The following is a 21,691-nucleotide window of genomic DNA, read 5'->3' on the forward strand; positions in this document are numbered from 1 at the left end:
CTGCCTGGTCAAATCTTAGCTCTGCTGCTTGTTTCCTGAGTGGCCAGTTACTTGCGTGCTTGGTGTCTCAGTTTCCCCAATTATAATGTGGAGATGATTGTCAAAGCCTCTGCAGGTGGTTGAGAGATTCAAGGAGCCAACGCAGGTGGCTCTTAGCAGGGTTCCCTCAGCACAGCCAAGACTGGTGAATAATAGCTGCTATTCTCTCCTCTTCTTAGCTTCGAGGTATTAAGAAAAATAACATTGATTTAAGAAAAGCGTTGCCTTTTTTTTTCTGAGGTAAAAAAGAGTGAGTTGAGTAATCTCTGGAACAGAATGCCAATTTCTGGAATTGAAGGCTGTGAGGTTTCTCGTAACAGGTATAGAAATATTTATCTCTCAACCAACTGTAGCCACCTTCTGTGCCCTCCTGCGGCCCCCACCAAGTGTCCGCCCTCCCCGCCTCCCTCCCCTTCCCTGAGCCTCTCATGTGAGCTATCGGAGCCCACTGCTCCTGGAGCTGCTTTTCTGGGACAGAGACGAGACCCAACTCTTCCCTTCTTTCTCCTTCCTTTTCTGCAACTCCTGCAAATCACCACCCACCCCCTTGTGCCCCCCGTGCACAAGCCACCCTTCAGCTTGGCTTCCTGGATACCAGCCTTAACTGCCATAGTCTGGTGGCCTGGGCAGCTTGCCCTGCTTCCCTATACCTCAGTTTCCTCATCTGCCAAGCCGAGGTGCTGGTTACCCTGCCCCACCCGGCTCTCGGGGCTGTTGTGAGGGTCCAGTCTGAGAATGGATGTGAACGGGCTTTCTAACCTGTGCAGGAAGCTTCACATGCACTGAGACCACATTTTCCTTGGTTGGCACCAGTTCTCTGAGAAGAGGAAACCCAGCCCCAGAAACAGTCGTGCACTTCATTGTGACCACGCGCTTGTGTCAGTCCCCTTCCAGTGTGACTGAAATCTGCTGGCGGGCTATTTAAACAAGCAAGCTCCCTTCTCCCCACGCCCCGGAGGCCAAGGCCACCCCATTCATGTTTTGCACACTGCCCCCCCTTATGTTTTGCTCACATAAACCACACACCTGGCGTAGAGCCTGTGCAAAATATGTGCTCTTGTTTGTTAATAGTTTTATTTGAACCAGTGTTTATATCTCTGGCAACCACAGCCATGAAACACAGCCATTGAACTTTATGGGGTGACGTGACAATAGAACAAAGGCGGAGGGACAGGTCAGCACAATGGGTCATTCCAAAGGTGGGAAGCACACCCCAGGGGTCCCAACAGAGGTGCCAGGGCAGAAGGTTTGAGCCAGCTGCTGCAGGAGTTGGGTCTCCCAAGGCCAGCACTCTGCGTGCTGGGGGCTGTGGTAAGGAACGTCCTGTGTCTGGCTGGGTGTGTGCAGTTGTAGAGTTTATAGCTTTCCTTTGACTCAAATCCTCCTTACCTATCACCGGTTCAGGTGCTAGAAGCCTGTTGGAGACCAGCTCCACGCCAGACCTGTGGTTGAAAGAACCTCAGGGTGTGAGTGAATTTCGCTCCCCCTACACATTCTAGACCCCTGTGGCGGGCCAGCCTGGCAGTCCTTTGCCTGTCTGTCGTCTCTGCCTGGTCCTCCTTCTGGCCGTGGCTTCCTAATCCCTAATCAGTTTCGCTATCTGCCCCGCCACAGGCCTGAGGTTAGCTAGGCTGATGAAACCGTTTCTGATCTGAGGAGGAGCCGCTGCCTGGCACAGCTCACCAGTGGGGAAGAGGCCTGAACTGCCAGCCCTGGCTCCATGGTCCTGGGGACCCCTTCCTCCAGGCCTGCCACCCACTGAGCACCAGCCATTGAAGAGCTCCTCCCCACCCCACTGAGTGGGGTTGGGCATCTCCCCTCCTCGGGGCCTGTTTCCTTCTTTGTGAAATGAAACAGTAACACCTACTCTTAAAGTGTTGTCCTGAGCATTCAGTGGGAAACCACGTTTCCCAAACTTGAGTCATTCAGCTTCCCGTCACAGTTCTTACCATACCTGCACAACACCTGCACTATTTTTTTACTTGGTGTTTGTCACTAAATTAACTTTAAATCATCTCACTTTGTAAAAAAAAAAAAAAATGCTTTGCTAAAGAGCCCAGAGCATGTGCAATAGATTAATATACGCAGCCCCTCTCGTTCCTTTTAATTGATCCGTTTTAAAAACTCCTCTCTCCAAAGCCTTCAATGTTCTTGGTTAAGCCAGTCCTCTTTTGAGCTAGCTATATGTTTTTGCAATACTCATTAAATAAGCGCTTAATTATTAAAATGGAAAGTCCTGTGGGCAAGGGACGTGCCAGGCTGTCACAGCAGACTTTGGGAGCCTGAGCCCGTGCCAGTCCAAGGCCGGCATGCGGTGGCTGCAGGCCATGGGGAAACCTCCGTTCTGGGGGAGCCACCAGCCCCCTGGGGGGCCAAGATCAGGCCCCCAGAGTCCAGGAGGCAGACAGACACCAGGGACAAGGAGCCCTGGGGCCTAATGTGAAGCGAGATGTCAGCTCATCCTGGAAGTCCCATTTCTGTGCCACTGTCCCAGCAGGTACCTCCTGCCAGCCAGTGTCTGGGGATGCGTGTTGGGAAGGCTGAAGCCAGGTGGGGAGGTGAGGGCAGGTGTGCTCCTCACCGCACCTCAGGCCTCTAGAGCTGTGTGGGCAGGCAGGGCCTGGCTCCGCGTGCTCGGAACCATCTGTCCCCTCAAAGATTAAAGATCTAGATTTATTAAGGGGTGCAATGGGGCCTGCATGTAATAATCCCTTACTTGTGCCCACGCCTTCCCGCTCTCTGTTCAACCCCTCCCAGCCCCCGCCCAGGGAAGCAGGCAGGGCAGCTCCAGGACTGTCACCCCAGTTCACAGAGGAAGAAACTGGGGTTGGGAGAGCTCAGACGTAATGTCTGGGACAGCACTGGGGTGGGAGGCAGAGGGGGATACCTACTGAGTGCCCACACGTGCTGCCACCTCCCCACACCTCCCCTCACCTGACCCCTGGACAGTCCTGTGAGGTGTGGGCTATCCACCAAGTGCACAAGGTTAAGTATCCTGGCCAAGATGTAGCTGATTTGAATTTAAGAATTAAGGCAACCTTAATTTCCAACTAGATTATATTCCAAGATGTGGTCAGAACACGTTTTCCCACCACAACACTGTTACTGTATTTGGGTGTGGGGGCTGTCCAAGGAGGGCCAGTTAACCCATAATACTCCAGGATTCTTGAACATCTGTGATGAACATTAGGAAATAGTATTATAATACCAGTAGTCAGAATAGTCATAGAACAGGAAGCCGGATTGGTCCCCTCCTCCCTCCTCCCTCCCCGCTCCTGCCTCCTCCCTCCCCCCTCCCGCCTCCTCCCTCCTCCCTCCGACAGAGGCCTCAGGGCCGCGGAGTTTGTGCGGTTCTGCCCCGAGCCCCCTCTGTTCCTGGTCACAAGGCTGCAGCTGAAGGGTGGAGGAGGCTTTTCATGATTCAAAACAGTGCAGAGATGAGAGGCAGGATTCTAATTTGAGATCAGAGCCTGGCAGCTGGTCAGGCTGCGGGCGGCGCTTCCTCCCCTCCCCTCTGGGGAGCCCGGCAGCTGGGGGGCCAGGGTGCATTCACGGCTTGCCTGGCCAGGCCTGCAGCAGGGGTGGGCAGCCCAGACATGCCAACGAAACTGTCCATAAACCCCGCACCCTGCATGTTCTCGGGCAACACCAGAGCTGGAAAGAGCCACAGATCTTCTGGGTCCACACTTCCACTTCACTAAAGAGGAACCAGGCCCAGAGAGGGGAAGGCTGTTCGTGGTCACACAGCAAGGTGGGGGAAGCGCAGGGCCTAGAAATCCGGTGTCCTGACATCCAGGCCAACAGCTGGAATCCCCCTAATCAGAACACACTTGCTCAGTCACCATGAGCAGGTGATGAACTTGCTTCCAATCTTTTAAAAAAAATATGTAATTTTAAATTAATACTTATTTATACTATATATGAGTACATGCTTTTTAAAAATTCATTTAGTTGCCTCCTGAATACATTGTGGTTACTCAGTGTTTGTTGAATGAGTGAATGAATGAATGAATTCTTATTCCACCATCCAGTCCAGGCCTCAGTCTTGTATCAGCCCCTCCCTGGATGACAGCAATAAGTTTCCCCACCCTCCATGGCCCTTCTTGCAGGGCCCTCCTTCTCCCCCTACCCAGTTGTCCCACATGCACTGAAGCAGGGATCTAGGGGTGAGGAGGGCTGCTCGAAGATTCCTCTAGTTCCGGCTCCCTTCTTGGTAGCTATGGGACATGCTTTGGATTTTCTAAGCCAGCCCCAAAGCTTGGGACAAAGCCCTCGGACATCTGGATCCAGGCCCTACCACCCTGTTCAGCTGCCCCTGAACATGGAAAGAGCTTGAGCATCTGGTGGAAGCTCCCTGGGAATAACTCAATCGCAGAAGACTAAGGCACAAAGCCTGGGCCACTGGGAGGGCCTGAGGGACTGCGACAGGCTCCATGGGGCCCAGCACTGCTGAAGGCAGGGGGTGAGCAGTTCTCCGAGAGCAGGGCACGCCCTCAGGGACGGGACCTGGAAGATTTTGTGCTAGCAGGTGAGAGGAAGAGTCCTGGACAGAGCACTCAAGAGTCAGGAGGAGAGTCAGAAGTGTGTCTGATCCCTGAGGTCAAGGGTAAAGAGAGTTTTCAAGAAAGAGGCTGTGGTCAGCAGTGCCAATGCAGCTGAGGTCAAGGAAAAGTGACCTGTACTTCTGAGGTGGATGACCCTCCCTGAGAGCAAGCTCAGGGCTCCGGCGTCAGAAGAGGCCCTCAGGCTGGCCCTCCGGTGACGCTGGGTGAGGGAGCCTGGAAGGGTGTGGACCCTCCACCAAACGCCATGGACAAGTGCCCAAGATCCCACTGAGCAGAAATGGGGTGGGACGGAAACCAAACAAATTGCTCCTTTAAAGTCACCTGAAATCCATGTTTCAGGAACGTTTGATTTTTGGCTTCTCTTTCCTAGAGCAGGATATTTAAAAAAAAACAAATCTTGAAAGGCTTCACCTCCAAAGCAAAGAGCCCTCTGTGTGCCTACTTCTGGTCTCTGCTTCAGGAACAAACCTCCTTTACTCTTTGGTCTGGACTGTGCCCAAGGCAGCCAGGGCCTCCTGGCCAAGCTGGGCCAGCAGCCCAGGTCCCTGCCGAGGGGGGTTCAGAGTGAGCTGGGCACAGCCAGGCCGTGAGGCCTTCCATAGGTTTCCAACCCCAGGGGCTGCGGGCAGCTAATAGACTGTGTTGCCAGCTGGGAACAGAGGGGCCCCACCTCTGCCCCAAACCCAAGTCCAGCCAGCTCTTTCCCCTAGGGATAGATAATCGGCAGGGAAAGGAGGGAGCTGAGAAGGTCACGCATGAGGGAAATCCAGGCTTAGTCTGCCTGGAACTTAAAATCTGATGTCCCATCCTCAGCCTTGGCCATTTCCAAAGGATCTAAACTCAGCAACTTCAAAGGGGTTAGATCCCAAGAAGGGAAATGGAGACAAAAGAGGAAGGGAGTTTCTCCCACCCGGCTTCCCAAACCTGAGTCGGACCCCCCGCCCCTCAGTCCTTCTGTAACCACCCCACACTCAGTCCTGGCCCAAGAGAAGGAGTGTGAGTCCACAAAGTGTCTGCCCGTCACGCACTCTGTAATCTCCAAGCGCACTGTGAGCTAGAGCACAAGCAGGTGTCAGCTTCAACTTTGCAGGTGAGGGAAGGGCGGCTGGGAGAGCCGAGGGCCTCGTCCAGGGCCACATGGCCAGGAGGCCAGGAAGCGGCCAGGAAGTGGGCTCTGCCCACTCTCCACCTGGCTCTCCTGACGCCCAGCCATGCTCCGGCCACGGCATCTCACTGCCTTGCTGAGAACGGGTGGGCAGGAGAGGGTCTTTCCATTCTTATCAATGCTGAAGAGCAGGTATCTAGGAACTGCTGGCTGAGGACTTCCCCAGCACAGACGGCAAGGGCCCTGCTGGGGGTCGTAATCCTTGCTTGATGACCTCATGCTACTAGGGGACAGCTGAAATTCAGGTGACTCAGGTTCCTAATGGGCCATGGACTAAGCCCTGCCTGGAGCCCTGTCCCCCTCAGGACTTGTCCCTAGACTCGGACCCTCCTCCCTGGTCCCTGAGTCAAGGAAGCCCAGGAGGTCAGGGCAGGAGTAGCCCTGAGGATCCTCCGGCAAACCCTGTCCCTAAAGGCCCGAGGACTGTCCAGGGTCACACCCCGGAAGTAACAGAGGCACCTTCCTCACGAGGTTGTCTGAGGAGTAAATGAGTGAATGCCAGCAAAGCACTTAACCCCGTTCCTGGTACACAGTTCGCATTCAAACATGTTACTGCTGTCTTTGTTAGGGTTCTGCCCACTGGAGCCAAGTCTCTAGGACTTCAGGACAAAAAAGAGACTTCCTGGCCAAGCACGGTGGCTCACACCTGTCATCCTAGCACTCTGGGAGGCCAAGGTGGGATGATCACTTGAGCTCAGGAGTTCGAGACCAGCCTGAGCAAGGAGGAGACCCCGTCTCCACTAAAAATAGAAAAATTAGCCAGGTGTGGTGGCACACACCTGTAATCCCAGCTACTAGGGAGGCTGAGGCAAGAGGATCATTGAGCCCAGGAGTTTGAGGTTGCTGTGAGCTAGGCTAATGCCACTGCACTCTAGCCCAGGTGACAGACAGAGCAAGACTCTGTTTCAAAAACAAAAACAAAAAGAGTGCTTCCTGCCTTCTCTCTGGAGGGGGTGGAGAAGACACAGGGCTGAGAAGGCAGATCCCGAGTGGGCCTGGCCTCTGCTTGTCTGTGTGATCCTGGGGGAAGCCCCACTGCCTTGCTTCTCTTCTCACTGATAAATGAGAGGTGGCTAGCTATTCAGCAGGGCCCCTTGCAGTTTGGGAATCTTGTATTTGAGCAGCATAACTGCCCCAAGCAGAAAGTAGCTGGGAAAGTGGGTGCCTGCCTGGGAGGCAGAAGCCCCAGGGAGAGACAAACAAAGGTGCCCTGTGCAGGTCCTGACTCCAGCCTGGCAGAGAGTTCCGCATGTTCCGCACGCAGACCCTGGGGCTTCCAAGAACCACACAGTTAGAAGTTAGTGCTTGCAAGTTTTCAGACGGTTTACTTGTTCCTGGAAGCTGCAGTCCAGGAAAAGTGGGTGGGGTGGGAGAGAGAGCAACAGAGTGAGAGCAGGGGAGAGCATGAAAGAGTTTGATAAAAGAAAGTGAAAAGAGGGGGAGGAGGAGGGGAAGAACAAGGGGGAAGTGGAACAAGGTGAGAGTGGAAAGGTGAGAAGAGGTGAGGCAGAGATGCAGCCCAGACAGCAGAGAGGCTGCTGGGAGAGGACAGACTGCAGAGCCCGGAGGCGGAGGCTTGAGCAGCTTCAGGGACAGCAGCTCAGAACCACCCTGGCTTTGACTTCCTTCAGCCCGAGGCACTCTGCCTGGCCACAGAGCAGAAGAGACAGCTACTTTCCCAGCCGGAGGACAGAGCTGTTGTCGGGTGGTCGTCTTACTGCTCCCTTGGAGACTCTCAGCCCATGGTCCTAATCCCCTTTGGCCCAGAGACACCAGGGTTGGTGGATTTTCTGTAAAATCCACCCCTCTGAAATAGCACCCTTCACCTTTGTTGCCCGACCATCAGGGAATCCGCAGCAAGCTGGCTGCTGTTGTCATGGTAACTGGCACCCGAGGTCTCAGCAGATCTCAGAGTCCTGACTCGTGCACCCCTTCCGTGACGCTGCCGTGATAATCACCACCCTCTTTTAAGCACCTGCCCCTGCCAGTGCTTGCGCCAAGACTTTCCGCTATAACCGCTCGATGAGCTACAATTATTAATCTCACTCATGGAAGGAGAAGCCAGGCAGTCTGGCTTCTGAGCCCACATCTCAACCATGACTCTGTGCTGGAGAAAATGTGCTGACTTCCCACAGAAGCACAGCGTCATTAACAGTAAAGGGCCACGGGGGTTTGGGTTCTGCCCCTTAGAAGCAGCGTGACCTTGGGGAAGCAACTTGTTTGCTCAGGGCTGTTTTCCTCATTTCTAAAACTAGAATAACAACTTCGTAGAGTTGTTGTGAGGATTAAAGATCATATGAACTGCGTGGCACAGGCTCTGGCCAGGGCCATGCTCAGGAAAGGCTCTGTTACCCAGGGCAGGAGCTCTGGCGAACCTTCAGTCCCTGCATCCCTCGGCCGCGCGCTGCATGCTAAGAACTAAAAAGAAGGGCTCCGGGCTCCGATGGAGCATCCCCTGGGTGCCAGGCACTGCGCCCAGGTCCCCATGAGGGTTGGCCAGCAAGGTTTCTGTGCACAGTGAGGTATTACGATCCCAGGCCCTGGGTCCCATGCAGTAACCTCCCCTACCCTCATCTGTCCGCTGCCCTTCCACATCCTCAGCCACCTGCAGGGCCCCCATGGGTGGGGCAGTCAGGGCAGAGCAGGGCAGGGCTGAGCAGCAGGGTGTCATTATCGCTGGCAGCACAGGGCTGGACACAGAGTTAAGCCCGACTTTCTTATCAGCTGCCCAGGCCCCGTGCTGAAATGCCCAGCCCAGCTGTGAGGTGGGGAGCCCGAAAGCAGGGCCCTGTGGTCACTGCCAACCTTCATCCTCTGGAATGGCTCAGGAGCAGGAATGAGGATGGCAGCCTGGGAACCAGAGAACCGCCGGGCTTACTGCCTCAGTGTCACCTTAAGCAATCGCTTCCTTTTCTGGGCCTCAGCAGCCCCATCTGGGAAACCAGGGGTGGAGGGCAGCTGGACGAAGTGGCCCCTGAGTCCCTTCCTGCTCTGAAGGGTTAGGATCCTGTGACCCCTGTGAGGTGGCTATGACCACCAATCCTTCTGCAGATAAGGAATCCGAGGCTGAGCAGAGGGGGGCGACCTCTTCCATAGCACACTAGTTGGTGGCAGAGCTGAGAGACCAGACTGGGAGTCTCACCGCACACGCCCTGACCTTCCAGAAGCCCCACGGAGGAAAGGTGTGGAGATGGGGGTGCCGTTTCTGGACTTCCATCCAGGGTCCACCCCCTCCCATCAGGTTCAGGGAGCTGGCTGGGGACCTCTCATAGGGCTGCCGGCCCTGCAGGCTCCGGCCCAGGGGAAGGCAGGGCTTCCTGGGTGTGTGGGCAGCAGGCCCACAACTGGGCTGTGATAACACCCCTGCCCTTATCTGCAGGCCAAGCACTGGGCGGGGTGCATCTGAGAAACAGGGACAGGTTCAGCAGAAATGAGGAGGGAGCCAGAGGGAGGGGTGCAGCTCAAAGGAGGCCTCCAGCCTGGCAGGAGAGAATCCACAAGGGACCCAAGGCCTAGGGGAGAAAGCATGGGGTGTTAGGAAGCCAAAGGAAGGGAGGGGCTAAGTCTCAACTCTCCAGGAGCTGAGGACCCTGATCTAAGGGACTTCCCTAAAGAAATTTCTGAAATCCCAGGCTGTGCAGGGAGCAGAGGGACCCCAAGTATACATCCCAGAAGTATTTGCTCTTAGAAGGGTCATGGCCTCCTTTGAGATTATGAGTAAAATTATGTCCTGCCCCATGGGGAAACTGAGGCCCAGGGTGTGAGGGGAGTTGACTCAACCTGAGACTGAGCCATGTAAGTGCAGTCCTAAGGAGGCAGGGCACAGAGGGACAGGGCAGGGACTCTGGGCAGGTGCCACGTCCCCCCACCCCCCGCAGCCAGTTCCATGATTCACATCCAGGCCTTTGCCCAGGGTCCAGGACCCCTCCTCTGTGACCCAGACCCAGGCCACCCCAAGGCTCTCATCTGGGAGTGGCTTGAGGGCGCCATGGCCACACCACTCTCGCCACCTCTGTGCAGCTGGGCAGCTGCACCCTCCTGCACCACACACAGGGGCTGGTGCATATGTGGGCATAGGGGGCTCAAGAGACTCCTCCCCTCCTTCCCTACCACATGACCATGAACTGTGGGGCTTCCCAGACTGAGGGAAGCTGCTTCCTTTACACTGAAATGTGGGTCCTAAGAAATTTAAATATGGCCCCTGCAGCTATTAACAGCAAGGCCAAAGCTGGGCAGTATTTTTGTACCCCAATAAGTACAAATACAAAAAGAAGCCCAGGGGTTTCTGAGCTGAGCAGGGATAAGAGTTGGGACTGTGGAGACAACACTGGGACAGGGCAAAGGGGAGTGAGAAAGAGTTAAGTCCCTGAGGCTGTCAGAGGGCTGGCCAAGGTCCTGGAGAGCTGGGCAGGGTCGGGACAAGGAAGGGCCTGGGGCCTGCGGGGCTGGTTAGGGCTGGGAAGGAGGAGGAAAGAGCAGCCTCCTGGCGGGGCTCTGCAGTCCAGAGTTCCAGAGGGAAGTCCTGCCGTGTGTGCGGTACCCACCTCCCAGGCGAGGCGGGGCAGGGAGGGCGGGCTCTGGGCCAGCATGCCCCAGAGGACAAGCTCCTACTCCCGCCACACAAGCATGTGCGTGTGCACACACAGACACGCACCTCCACGGGCCCCTGGGGGTGACGTCCTTCCCTTTTCACCAACAAACACCATACCCTGATTTCACCTGGATACAAGGGTGACACCAAGTGCCCATCCAGACGCTTCAGGAGGCAGAAGCACGCGGGCACTTGAAGAAAATTCCCTCCCTCCACTTTGAGAGCGTGAGTTGGTGGCCTGGGGGCTCTGAGCAGCTGGAGACACACTGGGTGGTCTGTCAGCTGTGCAGGGGAGAAAATAATGAGGACCATAGTGCTGCATTCATTGTGTGCCTACTGTGTACCAGGTGTTTTGCGCAAAACACCTCATTTCAATCTCTGACAACCTTCCAGGACGGTGACACTCTTCCCAGTCCCAGTCACACTCTGGCCACTGGCAGAGGCACAGTTTGACGTGCCCCACCGCCACTCCAGGACGGGCCCAACCCAACCCGTCCACCAGGCTCCAGTGTGACAGGGAGGGACCAGGCCCAGAGGGTGAATCGCCTGGCGGCGGGCGCCCCCTGCAGCCGGACATGCTGGGTTTTCTTTTCCGTCATCTGCAGCCCTGGCGGAGCTGGGCCAGGCTGGCCACTGCCGTTATTACTGTTGCCCCATTTTAGGAATGAGCGAAATGTTAGAGGTCTCACCCAAGGTCACAGAGCCAGGCAGGGTTCCAACTCTGCCTCCTCCCTCCTGGGAGGTCTCCATCCCCAGGCCCGGACACAGGCAGCAGGGCAGCTGTAGGAGGCAGGCAAGGGTGTTTAATGGGAGTGGGGGTCTCGGCACTCCCGCCAGGGGAGTGGGCAACGGCAGGGCACAGAGAGGCCTCCATGCCGGGCTCAGGAGGTCGGCTTCAGGTGCGGGTGCTCCTGGCATCGATGCGTGCGAAGGGGCGAGAGAAAGGCCTCCCCTCGCCTGGGGACCTCCTGCAGCAGGGGCAGCTGAACACAGTGGGGGCATGAGGGCTCTCCTGAAGCCCCTGCCCCGCAGCTCGCAGCCAAGCCCCCGCCCACTGGAGGCAGAGCAAAGGGACTGGGCTGGCACACAGAGTGTCACTGCAAAGGCCCCAGGGGGCACTGTGGGTCACTCAACCCACTTCACTGCTAGTGTTCTACCTGCATGTTTCATACAGGCTTCGAGTCAAAATTCCTTTAACTAAAGGAATCTTCACCCCTGGTGAAGGCCCAGGGTGTGAGGGGAGAGGGTCCCCCAAATTATAAACCACTGGACAAGTCTCAGTCCTCACTAATAGCTGAGGAAACTGAGGCCCAGAAAAGTGGCTGGCCCAAGGCCAACCAGCGAGTTAGTGGTGTAGTGTGAGGGGAGAGGGTCCCCCAAATTATAAACCACTGGACAAGTCTCAGTCCTCACTAATAGCTGAGGAAACTGAAGCCCAGAAAAGTGGCTGGCCCAAGGCCAACCAGCAAGTTAGTGGTGTAGTCTTTTCTCTTTGTGTCTCCAGGGACTCCTGTGTGTATTCTGAAGGCCTGAGACTCTACCTTCAACCCCTGTCCCTAAGCCCTCGGTGCTCCAGCCTCAGGGCCAGCCCCAACCTCAGGGGCTTCCCCTGTACAGCCCGCAGACGCCCTCTCCCAACACACACACACTTCTCACCTCCTGGAGGGCTGCAGCCTCGCCACTCCCTGGGGGGCCCTTCCCTGGCTTGTACAGACCCAGAGGGTGGGGCTGGGGCCCAAGGGGTGCTGGAGGCTCGAAAGCAAAGGGGCATGTTGGGGAGTGCAGGCTCGGCATGGGCACCCAGTCGGACCCCACGACTCTCTGCAGCTGGACAGCTTCAGCCATGTACCTGGGGGGCGACAGGCCAGATACAAGGGGTCATTGCTCTCCTTGGCCTGGTTCCCCTGCCACCTCAGCTTGGGGGACAAACAGCCCAATGCCAGACACTACAGGGAGCTGAGGCCAGTGTCACCGGGCAGTGTCATCCTCCACCCCATTTCTTGGGGCAAGAACCCGCAGAGGCAGGGAAGTGGGGAGGCTCCAAGGGGCTCCCACAGTGCCCTGGAGAAAACCCAAAGGAACAGGAACAGTGTAAGGACCTGGGGGCTATGGTAAGGGGCCAGAGGAAAAACCCAGCTTCACCCCACTCCACCAGCCCCCGGGTTCACTCTTGGGCCTCTGGTTTGCCAACTCACTTGGGTCCCAGTGGTGCACAAATCGTTAAATACCAGTTGCTGGCACAGCCCTGGTCGAAAGGGTTGTATCCATGAAGGTATCTGCGCTAGAGAGGGAAAGGGAAGGGAAGAGGAGCTCAGAACCAGCAAGAATGGGTAGGTAGGTCATCACCCAGTGGCCCTCCCTGAGCTGGGAGGCTCAGCCAGGGCTCAGCCCAGGGCTGCAGCAAGACCCAAGGGCGGGGAAGCCAGAAGAGTGAGAAGAGGCCCCCACCCCTCCTGAGCTCCCAGGTAAAGCCCACCCTGGCCCTCGCCCACTTCTGAGCAGCTCTTTCCAGAGGAACGCTGACAGCACACCCAGCTCTCCTGCCTTCTCAGGGACACCCCATCACCTTGTAACTCCTGCCATCCCCCACTGCGCCATCTTCCCCTCTCTGTCTCTTGGGCCACACACATTCTCCAGCTACCTTCCAGGATTTCAGATCTTCCTCTTGCTGCTAAACTGCTCAAAGACAGTTCTACCCTCTGCTTCTTCACTATCCCACCTTTCATTTTTCTTCTAAACTCATGCCTTCACTGAATATCATTATCTGGAAGGGCAGTTGTATGGGAGCCCAGTGATATTTTCCTAACCATAACATGGCCCAGGAAAATCTAGGCTGAAGGTCTTGAGTACACATGCAAGTCCTGAATGCTGTAGACTGAAGAGATTCTTCCCCTCTCCCCTGACCCTCTCCCACTTCACCCATCCTGACTGAGCTCCCTCCTCCACCCCGGAACAGCCTGCTATCAAATGTTTTGTCACAACCAAAAATGGCCCAGCAGCACCTCTGCCCACCACCAACCCCACTGTGGCCCTGCCCTGCCCACAAAGACTGAGATCTTCACCACTATATCCACCGAAAGGAACCAGGACTTCCTAGCTGAGCGATCAGGCAAGAGAAAGAAATAAAGGGTATCCAAATTAGGAAAGAGGAGGCCAAACAATATGATCTCATATCTAGGAAACCCCAAAGACTCCTCCAAGAGACTCCTAGAATTGATAGATAAATTCAACAAAGTCTCAGGCTACAAAATCGATGTACACAAATCAGCAGCATTACTATACACCAATAACAGTCAAGCTGAGAGTCAAATCAAAGACTCAATACCATTCACAATAGCTACAAAGAAAATAAAATACCTAGGAATATGCTTAACCAAGGAAGTGAAAGATCTCTACAAAGAGAACTACAAAACACTGAGGAAACAAATCACAGACAACACAAACAAAACATATCACGAAAAACATATCACGCTCCTGGATTGGTAGAGTCAACATTGTTAAAATATCCACGCTACCCAAAGTGATTTACAGATTCAATGCAATCCCCACCAAAATACCAATGTCATATTTCACAGATCTAGAAAAAAATAATTCTACACTTCATTTGGAACCATAAAAGAACCTGAATAACCAAAGCAAGCTTAAGCTAAAAGAACAAATCAGGAGGCATCACATTACCAGACTTCAAACTACACTACAAGGCAATAGTAACCAAAGCAACATGGCACTGGCACAAAAATAGAGACAGAGACCAATGGAATAGAATAGGGAACCCAGATATTAAACCATCCACATACAGCCAACTGATCTTTGACAAAGCAGACAACAATATACACTGGGGAAAAGAAGCCCTATTCAATTCATGGTCTTGGGAAAATTGGATAGCCACAAGCAGAAAAATGAAACAGGATCCACGTCTCTCACCACTCAACAAAAATTAATTCAAGATGGATAAAATACTTAAAGCTAAGATATGAAAACATAAGAATTCTATAACAAAATGTATGAAAAACTCCTCCAGATACCAGCCTAGGCAAAAAATTTATGACTAAGACCCAAAGGCAATCACAGCAACAACAAAAATAAATAAATGACACTTACTTAAATTTAAAAGCTGCTGCACAGCTAAGGAAATAATCAACAGAGCAAATAGACAACCTACAAAATAGGAGAAGATATTTGCAAACTATATATCTGATAAAGGGCTAATATCCATAACCTACAAAGAACTCCAACAAATCATCAAGAAAAAACAACCAAGCCCATTTAAAAAGTGAGCAAAAAACATGAACAGAAGCTTTTCAAAAGAAGATAGACAAATGGCCAATAAACATATGAAAAAAAATGCTCAATGTCACTAATCATCAGGGAAATGCAAATCAAAACCACAGTGAAATACCACCTTACCCCAGTCGAAATGGCTTTTATTTAAAAGTCCAAAAACAATAGATGCTGGCAGGGATGCAGACAGAAAGGAACACTTATAACACTGTTGGTGGGGCTGCAAATTAGTACAACCTCTATGGAAAACAGTTTGGAAATTCCCCAAAGAACTATAAGTAGACCTACCATGCAATCCAGCAATCCCACTAATGAGTATCTACTCAAAGGAAAAAAAGTCATTTTATCAAAAAGACACCGGCACTCGAATGTTTGTTGCAGCACAATTCAAAGTTGCAAAGATGTGGAATCAACCCAAGTGCTATCAATTCAGGAGTGGATTAATAAAATGTGGTATATGTACAGCATGGAGTACTACTCAGCCATAAAAAGGACAAATTAATGCCTTTTGCAACAATTTGGATGGAACTGGAGACCATTATCCTAAGTGAAGTATCTAAAGAATAGAAAAACAAACACCACATGTACTTGCTGTTAAACTGGAACTAACCAATGGGCATGCATGTGCACAGAGGGAAGTAAAACACAGTGGAAATCAAGGAGGGGGAAGGGGCAAAAACCTACCTAACAGGTACAATGACACTATCTGGGTGATGGGCACACTTACAGCTGTGACTCAAGCATTACAAAAGCGATCCATGCGGCCGGGCGCGGTGGCTCACGCCTGTTATCCTAGCACTTTGGGAGGCCGAGGCGGGCGGATTGCTCGAGGTCAGGAGTTCAAAACCAGCCTGAGCAAGAGCGAGACCCTGTCTCTACTATAAAAATAGAAAGAAATTAATTGGCCAACTAATATATATAGAAAAAAAATTAGCCGGGCATGGTGGCATATGCCTGTAGTCCAAGCTACTTGGGAGGCTGAGGTAGAAGAATCGCTTAAGCCCAGGAGTTTGAGGTTGCTGTGAGCTAGGCTGATGCCACGGCACTCACTCTAGCCTGGACAACAAAGTGAGACTCTGTCTCAAAAAAAAAAAAAAGCGATCCATGCAACTAAAAGCATTTGTACTCCCTTAAAATTTTGTAATTTAATAAGAAAACAGAAAAAAGAAGAATCAGGACTCCATGCCGGGCAGCTGCCTCCCGAGGAGGAAAATCAGGACGGCTCCAGAACTGCCCACAGTTGCCTACTTTAAGATATATAAAGCATTAAAAGAAACTGATATTCTATTAATGATTTTACTTAAATGTTTTGAATGTGATTAAATTTACAGAATTTTAAAATTTAGAGAAACAAATTTTGATTTATTGGATATATATAAAGTATAGAGAAGTGATGACTGTAGATGAGGTGTAGAAAAATACTTAAAGGAATGATCATTGTTTTAATAAATTCATAATAACTGACTGATTAATTTGAGTACCTTTCTCTCCACACACAGGACCCTCTCAGACATGAATGGAACCAACAGCTCTGACTCCTAGACTGTCCCCTCTCCCTGGCTCCTGTTCTGCTTCTGTGTCTCCCAGGCCCTCACACTCCACAGGACTAAAGCCACAATGGGCATCTTGATCTTGCCCCACCTCCCGCCCACCTCCCTGTGGCCTCCCTTCTCATTTTCCCCCAGGGATTAGGGCATTAGGCTTCTCTCTCTTTCTCCCCTTCCTCTCTCCCAAAGTATTGTTCATTCACTTGTGGGTTAGTTCACTCACTTATTCAGAAATACTTGGGGGCCTCAAAAATGCTCCAGGCACTGCACTGGGGATTGAGGACGTGCTGCAAACAGCATAGTCAGCCTTAACTTCCAGGACGGTGAGGGCAGCCCCAGCACAGGGCCTGAGGTTCTGCGGGGAGCAGTCAGGGCAGCACAGGCAGAAGGGATCAAGCAAGAAGAGCGGGCAGCCCAGAAAGTGGGTGAGGAAGATGAAACATAGGGCAAGTGAGAACAGCCAACCCTTTCTGAAGGTCAGTGATGTTAAGGAAGGATTTTGCTTTGCTTTTAAGATGAGACATGAACACGTGTACATGACAATAGAAAGGAATGGTAATAATGATAACAAACAACATATAGGGCACTTACCTGTACCAGCCACTATCCTATGTGGCTTACACAAATTAACTCATGCTGCCCCGTTTTACAGATGGTGAAAGTGAGCCACCAGGTGGCTAAGTAACATACCCAGGATCTACCTGCTGGTAGGCTATGGAGCAGAGCTGTGACATGAACATGTATTCTCTCGCTCCAGAGCCATTGCTGCCAACAACTTGGCAAGTGACTGCAGGAGGAGACTGGCAGGGTATAGAGGTAGCCAGGGAATGAGAATTAGGCCATGCAAAGAATGCCTGAAGCAGGTGCTGCAGGTGATGGGAAAGAGCCCATCTGGTGAGTCACAGAGTATAGACCACATTTAGGTGCACAGAGACTGGAGATGCTGGCTTGGCAGGGTCTCCCTCTAAGCAGGGGAGGGAGGGCAGATCTATGGGAAGGACCACTAGATGAGGGAAGGAAGAAGGCTGCCCAGAGAGGCTGAAATGATTCACTGAGGCTGCAGAGAGAAGACATACAGAGGGAGCTGATCATACAGAGGGAGCAGTCATAGATGGGGGGAACCAAATCTGGGGGTGGTGGGGTGACTGCCTGGTGGCTGAGAGGATGGGAGGAGGTGGGCAGAGAGGGCTCCTCTGTCTTTTCAGCTGTCCAGTGTCTGCAGCCCCTCCCTCATCAATGCTGCCCAACAGTTTTCCTAAAACAGCCTCTAGCCAAGTTACTGTCCTGCGGAAGGGCTCCCATGGCAAGGATGTCCATTCTTATCACTCCTGCTCAGCATTGTACTGGAGGTCTGAGACAATATAATAAGAAAAGAAAAAAATTAAAACATAAAGATTGGAAAGGAAGAAGTGACACATGACATGATTTCCTATGTGGAGTCAACAAAAAAGCTATTAGAACTAATAAGTGAGTCTAGCAAAATTGCAGGATTCAAGACCACTATATAAAAATCCATAGTATTTTCTTATAATAATGAGCAAATGTAGATTGAAATTTTAAAAAACACATTTGCTAGCACAAAAACCATGAAATACATAGATATAAATCTAATAAAATGGACATGAGATATACTGAAAACTAAAAAATAAGGATGAAAGACATCAAAGAAAATCTAAGTAAATGAAGAGGTATAGCATGTTCATAGATTCAAAAACTCAATCTTGTTAAAATATCAATTCTCCCCCACCTGATCTACAGGTTCAATGAAATCCAATGAAAATCCTAGCAGATTGTTTTTTGTAGAAACTGACAAGGTGATTCCAAAATTTGTATGGAAAATCAAAGGAACTAGAATAGTGAAAAGAACTTTGAAAAAGAAGAACAAAGTTAGAGAATTCTCGTTATATGATTTCAAGACTTACTATATTATAAGATTATAGTAACCAAAACAGCCTGGCATCATTATAAAAATAGATAGATATATAGACCGATGGAACAGAATAGAGAACCCAGAAATAGAGCCACATATTTACAGCCAACAGATCTTTGACAAAGCTGACAAGAATTTACATTGGGGAAAGGATACCCTCTTCAATAAATGGTGCTGGGGAAATTGGTTAGCCACATGCAGAAAAATGAAGCTAGACCCCCATCTCTTACCATATACAAAAAATCAACTCAAAATGGATTAAAGTCTTAAATGTAAGACTCAAAACTATAAAAATACAAGAATAAAATCTAGGAAAAATTCTCCTGAACATTGGTCTAGGCAAAAATTTTATACCTAAGACCTAAAAAGCATTGGCAACAAAAACAAAAGTAGACAAATGGCATTTAATTAAACTAAAAAGCTTCTACACAGCAAAAGAAATAATCAACAGAGTGAAGAGAAAGCCTACTGAATAGGAGAAAATATTTGCAAATTATTCATCTAACAGGGGACTAATATCCAAAATATACAAGGAACTCAAACAATTCAACAGGAAAAAAATAAATAATCCAATTAAAAGTGGGCAAGAGACATGAATAAACATTGCTCAAAAGAAGACATATAAAAATGGCCAACAGGTATATGAAAAAATGCTTAACATCACTAACTCCCAGAGAAATACAAATCAAAACCACTATGAGATATTGTCTTACCCTAGTCAGAATAGCTATTATTAAAAGGACAAACAATAGCAACAACAACAAAAACAGATGTTCGCAAGGATATGGAGAAAAGGGAATTCCTTTTTTTTTTTTTTTTTTCAGAGACAGGGTCTCACTCTGTCTCCCAGGCTGGAGTGCAATGGTGTGATCATAGCCTCACTGCAACCTTGAACTCCTGGGCTCAAGCAATCCTCCTACCTCAGCCTCCTGAGTAGCTGGGGCTACAGACATATGCCACCATGCCTGTCTATTTTTTTTTTTTTTTCATGTATGTCAATTGTCTGGTAACCTGGCTAATTTTTTAATTTGTTTGTAGAGATAGGGGTCTCACTATGTTGCCCATGCTGGGCAACTCCTGGCCTCAAGTGATCCTCCTGCCTCAGCTTCCCAAAGTGCCAAGATTAAGGTGTGAGCCACTCAAGAGTTCCCTCAAGAAAAGGGAACACTTATACACTGTTGCTGGGAATATAAACTGGTACAGCCACTATGGAAAACAGTATAGAGATTTCTCGAAAAACTAAAACTAGAATTACCATTCAATCCAGCAATCCCACCACTGGGTATCCACCCAAAGGAAAGTAATCAATATATCAAAGGGATACGTGCACTCGAGTGTTTACTGCAGCACTATTCACAATAGCAATGATAAGGAATCAACCTAAGTGCCCATCAATGAATAAATGGATAAAGAAAATGTGATATATACACATAATGAAATACTATTCAGCCATAAAAAAGAATAAAATCATGTAATTTACAGCAATATGAATGGAACTAGAGGTCATTATCTTTTTTTTTTTTTCTTCCAGAGACAGGGTCTTGCTCTGTCACCTGGGCTGAGTACAGTGGCATGATCATAGCTCACTATAACCTCAAACTCCTGGACTCAAGTGACTGAGTGACCTTCCCATCTCAGCCCCCTGAGTAGCTAAGACTATAGGCACACCACCACATCCAGCTAGTTTTTTCAATGATTTGTAGAGCGGGGTGTCTCACTACGTTGCCTAGGCTGGTCTCAAACTCCTGGCCTTAGGTGACCCTCCTGCCTCAGCCTCCCAAAGTGTTGGGAGGCATCAGCCACCACACCTGGCCTGGAGGTTATTATCTTAAGTGAAATAAGCCAGGCATAAGAAGACAAATATGACATATTCTCACTTATATGTGGGAGCGAAAAATCTGATTTCATGGAGGTAGAGAGTGGAAAGACTGATAACCGAGACTGGGAAGGGTGAGTGGGGGGCAAGGAGGAGATGAAGAGAAGTGGGCTTAAGGGGACAAATTATACAGTTATATAGAAGGAATAAATTCAGTGTTTGACAGCAGAGTAGGGTGACAACAGTTAAACAAAAATGTATCATAGTCAGTGATGGATACCCTAAATACCCTGACTTGATCACTACACATCATATACATGTAACAAAATTTCACATGGACCCCAGAAATTGTACTAATAAAAAAGAAAAAGAAAAAAAGACTTACTATAAAAGCAACATTACGACAGTATGATATTAATCAAGAAATAGAGTCCAGAAACACACCCACATACATATGGTTGATTGATTTTTGACAAATGTGCAAAGACAACTCAATGGAAGAAGGATAGCCTTCCAACAAATGGTGCTGGAACAACCCTTATGCAAAAAAAATAAATCTTGACCCATACCTCATACCATATACAAAATTTAACTCCAAATGATTCACAGACCTAAATGTAAATCTAAAACTAAAAAATTTCTAGAGAAAAACACAGGAGTGAATCTTTGTGATCTTGGATTAGGGAAAGAATTCGTAATTACAACACCAAAAGCATGGTCCATAAAAGAAAAAGAATTGTACTTCATCAAAATTAAAACTTTTGCTCTGTGGAATACACTGTGAAGAAAATGAAATGACAAGCCACAGATGGGAGAAAATATTTTCAAAACACATGTTAATCCAGAATATATAAAGAGCTCTTAAAACTCAATAATCAGAAAAAAATACAATTTTTTTCAATGGGCAAAAGATTGGAACAGACACTTCACCAAAGGTATACAGACAGCAAATAAGATCATGAAATGATATTCAGTCAGCATCATTAGTCATTAGAAAAAGACAAACTGAAGCCACAATGAGATATCACCACACATTTATTAGGCTAGCTAAAATTTTTTAAAACACAAAAACCAAAAACAACAGACAATGTCAAATATTGGCGAGGATGCAAAGCAACTGGAATTCTTACACATTGCTGGTGGGAATGAAAATGGTACAGCTATTTTGGAAGACAATTTGGCAATTTCTTTTAAAGTTACATATAAACATACAGTTACCATATGACCCTGCAATGTTCCCTTTAAGTATTTACCCAATAGAAATGAAAACCTACGTTCACATGCCTGTATATTAATGTTTATAGCAACTTTATTTATAATTGCCAAATACTGGAAACAACATAAACATCCTTCAATTGGTAAATGGATAATCTGTGGTACAACCATACGATGCAATACCATACAGCAATAAAAAGGAATAAACTACTGATATGAACAATAAAAAAATTGGAGAAGAATAAAATCTCATGGATGAATCTCAAATACATTATTGCTAAGTGAAAGAAGCCAGGCAACGATTCCATTTATTCTGGAAAAGGAAAAACTATAAGGACAGAAAATAGATCAGTGGATGCCAGGGCTTGCAGGTAGGGGGAGAAATTGACTACAGAAAGTCATGAGGAATTTCCTGGGGATTTGGAACTGTTCTAAATCTTGATTATGGTGGTTGTTGCCGAACTGTATCCACTTATCAAAACACAACTGCACACTAAAAAGGGGTGAATTTGACTGTAGGTAATTACTCCTCATTAAACTTG

General features: G+C 49.6%; 1 protein-coding gene across 2 annotated transcripts in view; it reads right to left on the minus strand.

Annotated features, from left to right (window-relative positions):
- The window catches only part of ZDHHC19 (zDHHC palmitoyltransferase 19), a 52,839-nt gene that overhangs the window by 27,456 nt on the left and 3,692 nt on the right, over positions 1-21,691 (minus strand). The window contains exons 6-8 of one of the 2 annotated variants that reach the window (XM_012780346.3): positions 12,556-12,641; positions 12,017-12,209; positions 11,144-11,343 (exon numbers count right to left, since the gene is read on the minus strand). In XM_012780346.3, the coding sequence (XP_012635800.2) occupies positions 11,242-11,343; positions 12,017-12,209; positions 12,556-12,641 (381 nt within the window). In that variant the 3' untranslated portion in view covers positions 11,144-11,241. Of the gene's footprint in view, positions 1-11,143; positions 11,344-12,016; positions 12,210-12,555; positions 12,642-21,691 lie in introns of those variants that run through there. The other variant, XM_076002591.1, reaches the window with a different exon arrangement.

The sequence above is a fragment of the Microcebus murinus genome, chromosome 1 (assembly GCF_040939455.1).
Source record: "Microcebus murinus isolate Inina chromosome 1, M.murinus_Inina_mat1.0, whole genome shotgun sequence".
Lineage (NCBI taxonomy): Eukaryota > Metazoa > Chordata > Mammalia > Primates > Cheirogaleidae > Microcebus > Microcebus murinus.